The 13,532-nt window shown below is 37.4% G+C and overlaps 1 protein-coding gene across 1 annotated transcript in view; it reads right to left on the bottom strand.

Moving 5' to 3' along the window:
- The window catches only part of myo15aa (myosin XVAa), a 60,621-nt gene that overhangs the window by 19,725 nt on the left and 27,364 nt on the right, over positions 1–13,532 (bottom strand). The window contains exons 34-56 of the mRNA XM_051716264.1: positions 13,210–13,410; positions 13,025–13,089; positions 12,835–12,945; positions 11,871–11,940; positions 11,640–11,781; positions 9,360–9,450; positions 8,089–8,239; positions 7,847–7,962; positions 7,676–7,735; positions 7,471–7,546; positions 7,265–7,380; positions 4,551–4,669; positions 3,937–4,078; positions 3,737–3,848; positions 3,006–3,080; positions 2,368–2,573; positions 2,139–2,281; positions 1,955–2,027; positions 1,775–1,847; positions 1,610–1,683; positions 752–834; positions 522–652; positions 32–126 (exon numbers count right to left, since the gene is read on the bottom strand). Of these exons, the coding sequence (XP_051572224.1) occupies positions 32–126; positions 522–652; positions 752–834; positions 1,610–1,683; positions 1,775–1,847; positions 1,955–2,027; positions 2,139–2,281; positions 2,368–2,573; positions 3,006–3,080; positions 3,737–3,848; positions 3,937–4,078; positions 4,551–4,669; positions 7,265–7,380; positions 7,471–7,546; positions 7,676–7,735; positions 7,847–7,962; positions 8,089–8,239; positions 9,360–9,450; positions 11,640–11,781; positions 11,871–11,940; positions 12,835–12,945; positions 13,025–13,089; positions 13,210–13,410 (2,525 nt within the window). The remainder of the gene's footprint in view (positions 1–31; positions 127–521; positions 653–751; positions 835–1,609; positions 1,684–1,774; positions 1,848–1,954; positions 2,028–2,138; positions 2,282–2,367; positions 2,574–3,005; positions 3,081–3,736; positions 3,849–3,936; positions 4,079–4,550; positions 4,670–7,264; positions 7,381–7,470; positions 7,547–7,675; positions 7,736–7,846; positions 7,963–8,088; positions 8,240–9,359; positions 9,451–11,639; positions 11,782–11,870; positions 11,941–12,834; positions 12,946–13,024; positions 13,090–13,209; positions 13,411–13,532) is intronic.

Raw genomic sequence — 13,532 nt, forward strand, 5'->3', positions numbered from 1 at the left:
TAATCCATAAATCTGCTAATGAGCAACTAACCAGCATAGCCTTCAGCTCCATGCCATTAGGATACTCAACACGCCCACCACACTGGAACGTCTTCCTTAGATTCTGCTCACAAGCCTTGGCAATACCTGTCAGCATTAAAACATACATGTAAATCTCTTGAGGAACCTCTGATTTTCTTATTCTTTAATCAATGTGAACTGAATAGCTGTAACCCCTGCTAGAAATCCATATTAGGCTGGTCGCTGTGTTTTGGAACATGGTAACCTGTTTCTAGCTAGTCTAAGGTGGTCTGAGCTGGTCATTAACTGGTCCAACCTGTTCAACCAGCCACCATGTTGCAAAAACCCTCTGATTTGGTAGCTGGTTTACTGATGGTCCAAGTTGGTCTATTTCCTGACTAGCTATTGACTAGTTTGGACCAGCTAATGACCAGCTTGTACCAGCTACCATGTTCCAAAACACAGCTACCAGCTTAAGATGGATTTTCCGGCAGGGACATAAAGTTATAAGAGCAGTCTACCTTGAAAGTGCACCCCTTGATTTGCATAGACATCTTGGAGATATTTAAGCAGGTAAGGTTTGAGCACCTCTGAACACTTGTAGTATGCAGTGAGGATATAGAGCAGCCTCCAACCCCTCTGACAACTCTCCCTGTGAAACACAGCCAAAAACAAAAAACATTAACCCTCTGTCTGGCACAGTAAAATTTGTCTATGGGATTTCTTCACTCAGAAAGAAGCTGGCTCATACGTCTTGGAGCTGGTGTTCCCAGTGATCTGCTTGAGCACTTGGCAGTAAGCTTCATCGCACATCAGTCCATACTCTCCACTCATCTGCAATAGAGACATTGAGTTCAAATAAAAGTTTGGCATCAAAGGCATTAAAGGGATAGTTCGCCTAAAAATGAAAATTCTCTCATCATTCACTCACTCTCATGCCATCCTAGATGTATCTCAGAATATCTCAGCTATGTAGGTCCATACAATGCAAGTGAATGGTGATCAGAAATGTGAAGATCCAAAAAGCACATAAAGGCAGAATAAAAGTAATCCACATGACTCCAGTGGTTACGTCTATGTCTTCAGAAGCGATATGATAGATGTTGGTGAGAAAAAGATCAATATGCAAGTCCTTTTTTATCTCTATAAATCTCCACATTTGAACAACCCTGACCAGTAGGTGGTGATATGCACAAAGAATGTGAATTGCCAAAAAACAAAAGAAGAAAAATGTGAAAGTGAAAGTGGAGATGTATGGTAAAAAGGACTTAAATGTTGATCTGTTTCTCACCCACACCTATCATATTGCTTCTGAAGACTTGGATTTAACCACTGGAGTCATTTGTATTACCTTTATGTGGACTTATGTGAGTTTTGTAGATTCTAGTCATCTTTACTTGCATTGTATGGACCAACAGAGCTGAGATATTTTTTTTAATCTTCATTTGTGTTCTGCAGAAGAAAGTCATGCACATCTGGGATGGCATGAGGGTGAGTAAATGATGAGAGAATATTCATTTTGGGGTGAACTGTTACTTTAAGTATATTCTTGCTTATGTATGTTAACATTTAATGATGAAGACTTGATGTTATATAAAGAGTTATATACCCTCAGGATTGTGCTGACAACATCCTGCTCAGACTGGCCTTTCATAGGGTAGTCCCCCATAAACTTCATTATAGCTGAAAAACATAGATTATTACAGTGCAATATATGATAGATGTGATGGATGAATGGATGGATGGATGGATAAAAGGGGGATTTCTCACTTACAAAGAAAAATCTCTGCAGCCACTTTGTTAATATTTTCATCAGTGAACTCAATCAGAGACTCTTGAATAGGGGACTACAAGACAAAAAAATAACATTATATGCACAGACATAAAAAATTTTGATACCTTTGTGAGGGTAATTTTAAGCAAATGTTTAAAAATGACGGTATGCATTCTGTACCTTGGAATATTTCACCATTTCTGATGGTTCACTGATGTCCTTTCCTTTCTTTGACTTTTTCTTATACAAATCACTGCAAAATACAAGCAAAATGTCATTTTGTCAATTATAAATATAATTCACTTTATAACAGTGTAGCTGTGAGGATACGAGCTCCAAATGCCTCATGGTGTAATCAACTGACCCATCTTTCCTCTGGGCCCCTCTGAAGTACTTCTTGGCAAACTCCACCATGCTGTATTGGCTGTCCTGCAGGATTCTCTCATCAATGTCCATGTTAGGACTGTCTGTGTAGGCCTCTGCATAATCACTGACTGGAGACGCCACCTAGAGGTGAGATGCAGCAATACAAAGGCACTCTGAGCGCTCTACAGTAAAAGTAAACAAGAATTTCATACTATATGGGAACACACCTCAATGGAGCGGTCCAGTTCGTGGGCTGCAGCGGTGGACCCAACGGCCACAGCCACAGCGGCCGTGGCGGCCACACGACCCTGCTTGTTCTTGGGTTCCTCTTTCTTATCCACAGGAATATTAATGAAGTCTGGAGCAGCCACTGGCTGTACAAACTCCACAGGAAAAACCCCAGATCGCCCATGAATGGCACCAAACTTCCAGCCTTTTTAACAAAACAAGAACATAGTGTATGAAAGAGTGTGTCTGATGGTAATTTGAAATTTTTATAGTGGGTGAAAAATGAAAACATTAGTGGAACCATCATGCTTAGAGAAGGGACACCATCTCTATACATGCAACTAGGGATGCATGGTATATTGGTGATCATATCGGTATCAGCCAATATTAGCATTTTTCTAAATTATAGCAATTGTTCAAATTAGGCTAATATTGGAAGCCGTAAAATCATTGGGCATAGAAAAAAAAAAGTAAATACTGGTTATCATATCAAGCAGAATAGGTGCATCCCTACATGCAAGTGATATCAGATAAACATCAGATATCAGACCTGCAAGTTGAAATGACACTGCCATGGGCAGTGTATCACATTAAGTATACAAACAGCACTCCATGCAAGCATTACACAACGACCCACCAAAATCAGGTGTGTCTCTTTTTAATTCTTCCAGTAGAATCACCTTCCTTTTCACTATGAAACCATAACACTGGCCTGTGAAACAATCACACAGGCCAAAGGTCAAGGTTACAGCTTTGGTGAACAAGTTTTGTGCCTTTAAACTTTATAAGCATCATCTTTTACACATTCAGTATACTATTTGGATGTATTATTAAACTATTTAGTAGTTGACAATCCATTAAAACAGGATGTATATGGTTCAGTGAATAATAAGAATATTCAAAATCTTTAGAAAAATCTAGTTTGAAAATGCATGTTCAGTACAATGATCTCAGAAATATAATATTTTTTTCACGTTAGTTTCATATGTTTTTGAAAAACTTGATCTCAGTAAGGTTTCACCATCTTGACGTGTTAAAGTCCCACAAAATATATCAAAATTAATTTTAATTCAGAGAAATTTAAAACATGTTAATTGACCCATATATGTTTTTTTAAGTGCTTCATTCAAAGCTGCTGTGTTAATTATTTAGGCTCTTTAAATATGGAGAATGTTCCTGTAGTTGAACTGGTAGAACATGGTGCTAGCAATGCCAAGGTTATGGAGTCAGTTCCTGGGAATACACACTAAATTGTATACCTAGAATGCACTGTCACTGTTGATAAAAAAACGTCTGCCAAATGCAGCTAAGTCTAGCTCAGGGATTGTAAAAAATTTCATAAACACCTTTGGACTGAAGCAGTCTCACCTGCGTCCAGGCCGTCCATCTTCTGTAAGCGTATAACGTCTCCCTTGTGGAAACTCAGCAGTGATCTATCATCTGTAATGTAATTACGCACAGCAACTACATAGTCTGAATCCTAAAGCAAGAGAGAGCACAATTACTCACTCCACAGCATGGCAACCAGTAATTTCTGAAGTGACCCAATGTGGCGAGAATGTACTGACCTTTTTCAGCTCTGTGATGAAGTAGTCAATCATGGTTTTGACCTGAGGAGCTTTGGCAGAGAAAAGAATCAGTTTCTCATTGGTGAGGTTGAACTCCAGCATGTTCTTGGAGGGAATGGTGACAAACATGATGTCTGTGTAGCTGTAAGATATGAGACATGATCACAGTATCATCCACAACTAGCTAAATGAGGATCATGTATGTTGTGCCATTGGTATCAAAATTAATCCAAATCATTTAAATTAATTAAGAAAATACAGACAGTCTCTCAAAGGAATAGTTCACCCAAAAATAATAATTTTATATTAATTACAATTTGGTTAGTTTCTCACCCAAAACCAATTGAATCGCTTCAAAAGACACAGTTTAAACCACTGGAGTCAAATGGATTTTCTTTATGCTGTCTTTAAGTCCTTTTTAGAGCTTGGAAGTGTTGGACCCCATTGACTTGCATTGTATGGACAAAAACACCTCATATCTCCATCAAAATATCTTCATTTGTGTTCCGCAGAAAAAGGAAAGTCATTCGAGTTTGAGACGGCATTAGGGTGAGTAAATGATGAGAGAATTATCATTTTGGATGAACTATTCCTTTAACACCCCTTGATTATACCTGTAGGGTCGCAGAACTCTGAAGTAGTCTGGCGCTACTGCACTACTCCTGACCATCTTTAAAAGCTTGATCCCTCTATGAGACACAGACAGCACCTGGACGCCTGTTCCCACACTGCCCTATGGGAAGCAACAGACAGATTTTCACTACAGCATGGTGTAAATGGCATTATGAAGCAGAATATCCCTGCTGAAAATGCCAGAATTTGTCATGTTTTAGCCCAGAATGGGTTGCTGATTTCCCCACCAGGCTTCTTTATTAGCTTAACCAACAAGACCGTGCTGATCCACCAGCTTCACCAAATAAGTGTTGTTAGTCAATGACACGGCTATGATCACTAACTAGGCTAGCACTAACAAGTATGGATCAGTATGAAATGTCATGCTGGTCTAAGCTGGTTATTTCAGCAGGGTTGACCCAGGGGTGTGGCCACAAAGGTGGCACGGTGTGGCATCTGCCACCATAAAAATGAGCTTTGCCACCCCATCTGCCACCCCAGCATAAGTATCCAAATGTATTGAATATATATGTAAGTATATTATAGTTGATGTTGACATTGTGTAGGGTTTATTCATGTTCGAACTGCCTAAACTCTCACCGAACGCACAGACCTATAGTGTAATTCATTACAGCAGCGACCAGTCCCGTGATTGTTTACAGCAGTGGCCAATCACAGCATCGAACAATCGCGTACCTACTATTGCAGAGCGTGTACAGTGTATGAGCTTATTTCCTCAACAACAATGACCACATGGACAAATACGTGAAAAAAAAAAAAAAAAGGTAAAAGATGAATTTCTAAGTTGTTTCCAAGTATTCACTGAATGATTATTAGATATATCACTGTCAGTTATGGGTTGAGATGGGTGAGACGTGTCCTCACCACTTTTTGAAATAGCTTTCATCAGGTATGTGTATAATCCAGATAAAACATCTCCATTTCTTTAGTAGGAGTTTCTATTTCATCTGTGTGTTTTGACTGGCGATCCGGAGCTGGATTCAATATTTTGAATGTTATGATAAGTCTTCGTTGCGGCTGTTATCAGTGTTGTTTAGTGTTAGCAGTTTTTCCGCAGCTCGTGCTCTTTTCCGTGTCCCCCATTGTGATGGCCTTCTCGGCCGTATTGTTTGTGTGTATGTAGAGTGTGTGTGTGTGTTGTCTTTTTCTCTTTCTCTCCCTCTCTCTTAATCGCTCTCAGGTGTGCGGTAACCAGGTGAGCTGATTGTTGATGGCGTGCACCGGTGCGCAGTGTTTCCTGTACAAACTGAGTGTTCCATGGCTGGATTGTGCGATGGGAGATGGTTGTTCGTAAGCTGTGTCATCTCATTCACGGGTGCTCAGGCACGTATTGACTTTTTTCCCGGGTTCCTGCTGCTGGTGTGGAGAGTTTGTGGTTGTTGCAGTTTTTTCATATACAGAACTGTCAATAAATATGTCTGTGTTTCTGCTACTCTCGTGTCCCCGCATCTTTTATTGCATTTTATTTTTAAAATGTAAAACCCCTCCACTGATATACAGATGCAATCTTGGTTTATTAAAATAAAAAGTTATATTTGGGTGAATTAGAATCCACCTCTAAAAACTAAAGGCAAAAATGTACCACTAGATCAGTCAGTCTTGTTCTTAACCAAAGTGCTGTTATAGGTATTCATCTACTAGCAAAATCCCAAGACTGATAGTGGCAGATGTAGAAATGAAATTACCATATTATTTGAAATATTTATTTGAGTGCTTGAATCGGTCATTAATTTAATTTAAAATAATCTTATACTGTGCATAACATAATTAATGCTCCTTGAAACAACCACATCGTCTTTTTCCAGAGCAGCCTGTATTTCTCCTGAGGTTACCTGTGGGTTTTTCTTTGTATCCTGAACAATTCTTCTGGCAGTTGAAATCTTTCTTGGTCTACCTGACCTTGGCTTGGTATCAAGAGATCCCCGAATTTTCCACTTCTTAATAAGTGATTGAACAGTACTGACTGGCATTTTCAAGGCTTTGGATATCTTTTTATATCCTTTTCCATCTTTATAAAGTTCCATTACCTTGTTACGCAGGTCTTTTGACAGTTCTTTTCTGCTCCCCATGGCTCAGTATCTAGCCTGCTCAGTGCATCCATGTGAGAGCTAACAAACTCATTGACTATTTATACACAGACACTAATTGCAATTTAAAAAGCCACAGGTGTGGGAAATTAACCTTTAATTGCCATTTAAACCTGTGTGTGTCACCTTGTGTGTCTGTAACAAGGCCAAACATTCAAGGGTATGTAAACTTTTGATCAGGGCCATTTGGGTGATTTCTGTTATCATTATGATTTAAAAAGGAGCCAAACAACTATGTGATGATAAATGGCTTCATATGATCACTATCCTTAAATAAAAGACAGTTTTTTTGCATGATCAATGCCAAAATTTCACAATTTCTGCCAGGGTATGCAAAGTTTTGAGCACAACTGTATATATTTTTTAATGCTGGCAAATCAGTAGTAAAATGGTTACTATGTGGTTCCTGTGGAAATGCAATTGTATTGAACTTTGTAATTTGATAATGACTCCAATTAATTAACTAGTACTTACTTGTTGCAATGAAGCTTGGTGCTTTAATCCATAAGAACTACGCATGGGCGCTTGGTTTGGTGTTGCCACCCCCTTGCCACCCCATAAAAAAATTTCTAGATCTGCCCCTGGTTGATCTGAGCAAGATTTCTTACCGATGCTGGGAAGAGGCGTGAGAAGTAGATATCCCAGGTGTCTCTTGCAGCAACTACAACCTTCTTCTTCACATTCTCATCTTGGATTGCAGCATTAATGTCAATGCTGTGATCCACTGTAACAACACAAAAGACAGAATATTAAACCATTTTAAGTGGAGTTAAAATTATTATGTGACCTCAATGTGTGCATAAGGGAATCATACCAAAGATAGATTTCATCTTCTGCCTCTCTTCTGTTGTAATGCGAATGCAAGCCTCTGAGAATGTATCATGCACAATCTGTGATGAAAGATATAATGTAATTATGGTTGGTAAACTATAAAAAAATAAACCCAAATACCTTAAAATCAGACTTTCAGACAAGAAACAAAAAACACAAAGTGAACTGAAATAATAGAAAAATCAAACCTGTTTAAACAAGAGATCAAGTACCAGCGGGTGATTGAAGCTGTCTTTTGGATAAAAAACCTAAAAAAAAATAAAAAAACACAAAACAAAACAAAAAGCATATGCCACCCAATTAAAAAAAGTATTAGTTGAAAAAGTATTTTTTCACTTGAATATAAACAATACACTAACCTCTTTTCTCAGGTAGATTTTCCAGGGAACATTGGTGTAGGTGTAGTGCTCATCGCTGCTCCTCTTGTGCAGCTGAGTCTGAACATTCTCCTCTTCTACTGGAAGTTCTCTAGATACTGTAACACAACACACCGCAGTGACTTGTAATTTCCATGCCAATATGGTCTCTATATTGAGAACATAATGAACTGGAATTAAATGACAGATTAAATATCTTAATCACAGAGATAATTTTAGTTTACCAGGTTCAGGGGCGGGTAATCTCTGACTAACAGCTGGCACAGGAGGTGATCTCTTTGTCTTTATGCTTTTTGCTGGTTTTAATGCCCCACCATCATAATCAAACTCCCTTGCAGATGATGAGGAAGAGACTGGAGCGTAGGTCTTTTTTCGCTGGTTGTGTGAGACATAAAAACACATTGAGCATTAATATAAATAATTAATTGAATCAATTAATTAATCAGTAATTAAAATTCTCTCATCATTTACTCACCCTCATGCCATCCCAAATGTGTATGACTTTCTTTCTTCCGCTGAACACAAACGAAGATTTTTAGAAGAATATTTCAGCTTTGTAGGTCCTCACAATTCAAGTGATTGGGTGCCAAAACACATAAAGGCAGCATAAAATGTATCCATAGGATTCCAGTGGTTAAATCCATATCTTCAGAAGTGATATGATAGATGTGGGTGAGAAACAGATCAATATTTAAGTCAATTTTTGCTAGAAATTCTTCTCCATGCCTAGTAGGGGGCGTATGCATAAAGAATGTGAATCACCAAAAACAAAAAAAGAATGTGAAAGTGGAGATTGATAGTAAAAAAGACTTAAATATTGATCTGTGTCTTATCCACACTTATTATATCGCTCTGAAAACATTGATTTAACCACTGGAGTCATATGGATTACTTTTATGCTGACCTATGTGATTTTTGGAGCTTCAGAGTTTTGGTCACCATTCACTTGCACAGTATGGGCCAAAAGACTTGAAATATTCTTCTAAAAATCTTCATTTGTGGTCTGCTTAAGAAAGAAAGTCATACACATCTGGGATGGCATGAGGGTGAGTAAATTATGAGATCATTTTTATTTTTGGGTGAACTATCCCTTTAATCACACTGATAATACTTATACGGTGAATATAGGTGCATTGAGACAATTTCTGACATTTATCTCAATAACAAAAAACATCCTAGTTAACTACCTGTATTCACCCTAACTGATAATTCTTCACATAACTGTAATTAAAATAACATTCAAATGAGTAAACTTCTCTCGCACAACTGGTGGTCATGTGTGTAGGGCACTTTCAGTTTAATTGAAAGAATAGAAAAATTCCTGCACACTTTGGTAACATTCGTAAATCTTTATTAGCAACGTTTCAGTCAAAAACCCTTATCAGGCATTTTAAAATGAATAGAAAATGTGTCTCCTTCAGGCTTCTTTCCAACTAATATGACATATTACACTAAGCATATCTGTTGACTATGAGTTAACAAGATTACGATCTACCTGTGGAGGTGGAGCTTTCATCTGGTCCTTAAGAATTGTCATAGCTTCATCATGGGGGTCTGGTTTCTTCAAATATGTTTTAGCTTCTCTTCTGTATTACAGAACAACCCCAAAAGATATTGCAAACACATGTTAGAGCAAGATGTTTGGCCTTTGTTTAGTTCTAGATTTAAATAGAAATCAAAATAGATTTAATTGCAAGTTTTCAGTAAATTACTGTTTTATCGATGTTTTGTTAAAGGGTCAGGGTGAACAATGGCTGCCATCAGTTCTCAGTTGTATCAGGTCCTTCAACCTTAAAGCGATAGTTCACCCAAAAATGAAAATTCTCTCATCATGTATGGCTCCAGTGTTTTAATACAGTGGAGCTTGAAAGTTTGTGAACCCTTAAGAATTTTCTATATTTCTGCATAAATATGACCTAAAACATCATCAGATTTTCACACAAGTCCTAAAAGTAGATAAAGAGAACCCAATTAAACAAATTAGATAATTTTATACTTGGTCATTTATTTATTGAGGAAAATGATCCAGTATTACATATCTGTGAGTGGCAAATGTATGTGACCCCCTTGTGCAGCAATAACTGCAACTAAACATTTCCAGTAACTGTTGATCAGTCCTGCACATCGGCCTACACATAGCCAATTCCTCCATACATAACAGCTTCAGCTCTGGGGATGTTGCTGGGTTACCTTATATGAACTGCTCGCTTCAGCTCCTTCCACAACATTTCTATTGGATTAAGGTCAGGACTTTGACTTGGCCATTCCAAAACATTAACTTTATTCTTCTTTAACAATTCTTTGGTAGAATGACTTGTGTGCTTAGGGTTGTTGTCTTGCTGCAAGACTCATTTTCTCTTGAGATTCAGTTTAACGGACAGATGTCCAGACATTTTTCTTTAGAATTTGCTGGTATAATTCAGAATTCATTGTTCCATCAATGATGGCAAACCGTCCTGGCCCAGATGCAGCAAAACAGTCCCAAACCATGATACTACCACCACCATGTTTCACAGATGGGATAAGGTTCTTGTGCTGGAATGCAGTGTTTTCCTTTCTCCAAACACAACGCTTCTCATTTAAACCAAAAAGTTCTATTTTGGTCTCATCCATCCACAAAACATTTTTCCAATAGCCTTCTAGCTTATCCACGTGATCTTTAACAAACTGCAGACGGGCAGCAATGTTCTTTTTGGAGAGCAGTGGCTTTCTCCTTGCAACCCTGCCATGCACACCATTGTTGTTCAGTGTTCTCCTGATGGTGGACTCATGAACATTAACATTTGCCAATGTGAGAGAAACCTTTTTTGTTGGTCGACCACTCCTGGGCAGGGTAACAATGGTCTTGAATTTCCACCATTTGTACACAATCTATCTAAATGTGGACTGGTGGAGTCCAAACTCTTTATAGATGGTTTTGTAATCTTTTCCAGCCTGATCCAGTCCTCAGAAATCTCCTTTGTTTGTGTCATGATACACTTCCACAAACATGAGTTGTGAAGATCAGACTTTGATAGATCCCTGTTCTTTAAATAAAACAAGGTGCCCACTCACACCTGATTGTCATCCCATTGTCTGAAAACACCTGACTCTAATTTCGCCTTTAAATTAACTGCTAATCCTAGAGGTTCACATATTTTGCCACTCATAGATATGTAATATTGGATCATTTTCCTCAATAAATAAATGACCAAGTATAATATGTTTGTCTGATTTGTTTAATTGGGTTCTCTTTATCTACTTTTAGGATTTGTGTGAAAATCTGATGATGTTTTAGGTCATACTGTATTTATGCAGAAATATAGAAAGTTCTAAAGGGTTCACAAATTTTCAAGCACCACTGTATATGTCTTCTGAAGTGATACAATCACTGTGGGTGAGAAAAAGGTCAATATTTAAATCCTTTTTTTATTATAAATCTCCATTTTTACTTTCACTTGAAAATGAAAGTGAAAGTGGAGATTTATAGTACAAAACAACTTAAATATTGATCTGTTTCTCACCCAAAGTGATTGTATTACTTCAGAAGACATATATTAAACCACTGTGACTTAGAGCTTGAAAGGTCTGGTCACCATTTACTTGCATTGTAAAGACTTACAGAGTTGAAATATTCTTTTAAAAATCTTTGTTTGTGTTCTGCAGAAGAAAGAAAGTCATACACATCTGGGATGGCATGAGGGTGAGAAAATTATGAGAGAATTTTCATTTTTGGGTGAACTAATCCTTAAGATGCGAAAAGGGCTTGTCAGATCTAAAAATGTTCATTTCTCACCTGGGAATCTCTGCTGGTTTTACAGGGTTACCCTGGTACTGTTTGATGATGTCTTTGATGTTGTGACTTGGTTGTAAATGTTCTGAGTTTGAGATTGTGCTTCTCACGACATCCCCTGGTGGTGGATCTCTCCTAGTTTGGTCTTTGGAAACATATCATAACACTGACAAAAGAGTCACTTTTATGAATGAAATTAAGCATGAAAGTAAATGGCATGATATAATGACATACTGTGCTGTCGCTGTGGTGATCTATGTGGGGAAACAGGGGCTGGATTGTAGGAAACAGTTTCATACCTAGTCTTAAAATAACATACATGTATTGATTAAAATTATAACAACAGCTTTTTCAAAAAAATTCAAAAGTAAACAGCTATAATAATATAATATAATATAATACTTTTATAAGAAAAATGAGTATGAGAGTCCATGACAATACAATGGAGTCCACAAATTTGGAGACCACAAGTGAAGATGCTACTATTTTGCATTTTTACTAATTGAATACAACATTTTTCATTACAAATTCTATTATCATCATAACCCTTTGAGTGAAATGTTGAATCAAACCATTTAAAAGAATTTCAGAATTTTATGTCATAAAATATTTCGGTAACACTCTACAATAAGGTTCCATTTGTTAACATTAGTTAACAACATTAGTTAACATGAACTAACAATTAACAATACTTTAACAGCATTTATTAATCTTAGTTCATGTTAATTTCAACATATAGTAATACATTTTTAAAATCAAAATTTGTATATGTTAACATTAGTAAACTATGCACTATGAGCTAACATGAACTAACAATGAACAATTGTATTTTTATTAACTAACATTAACAAAGATTAATATATTGTTTATTTTTAGTTCATGATACCTAATGCATTAACTAATGTAAATGAATGGAACCTTATTGTAAAGTGTTACCAACATTTATTTAACATTCATGTTTTACATTTAGCAAAATTCTAAAACTTTGTTTAACCTTAAATCCAAGAATTTTAGTGTGGTCTCAGACTTTTGGACTACCACTATATAAGTGCATGAAACATGTCCAAGGTAGACTAAATATAAATTGCAACTTTGAGTCCCGATTTGGCTTCTATGGGTTAAATCTTTGCAATATAATCAATGCTCTTATGTCTTGATATATAATGTGATCTTGTAATACATTCTCAGAGATACTCACAGGGCTGGACTGGCTGGAGCGGGGTGCTGGCATATGCTCACTGTGTGTGTGTTGCACTGAATTATACATCTGATGCTGGAGGGCCATGGCTTGCATTGTCATCTGCTGAGCCTGTGTACATCTGATAAACTTAGTATTCAAACACATTCAGTTCAGAATGCTAGAAGTCTAAATTGCTCGATGTACTCACCAATATGATCGCTTGCTGGTTGATGATGGCTTGCTGTTGCTGTACTAAAACAGCTGGATCTACACCTTTAGTGATTTATAGAGCCACAAAATAAAGGAACTGCAATTATCACAATAGGGAAATGCATGCTAGAGAATCAGTTAGTCCCAAGCACCATTATGAAGAATGATTTAAAGCATCCATACCTGACATATCAGGTATCGGTGGCACATTAGGGAAAGGTGGCATAGCAGGAAAAGCTGGCATAGAAGGCATAGCTGGCATTGAAGGCATTGGGGGTACTGAGGGCATGAACGTTGGGGCGGGTGCATGAGGCACAGAGGGCATAGCTGGCATAGGTATAGGTGGCATCATTGTTCCTCCCATAACAGGTAAAACCGGCACAGCTGAGAACAGTAAATATGGATAAGCAAGCAATGACTGCTTTAACAAATCTTTATCAAATAATTTATTGTAAGCTATGATCAGATATAGCCCAATCAGCTGTGCCAACCTAAATTATTGTAAA

Source organism: Myxocyprinus asiaticus, chromosome 14 (assembly GCF_019703515.2).
Source record: "Myxocyprinus asiaticus isolate MX2 ecotype Aquarium Trade chromosome 14, UBuf_Myxa_2, whole genome shotgun sequence".
In the NCBI taxonomy this organism is placed as follows: Eukaryota; Metazoa; Chordata; class Actinopteri; order Cypriniformes; family Catostomidae; genus Myxocyprinus; species Myxocyprinus asiaticus.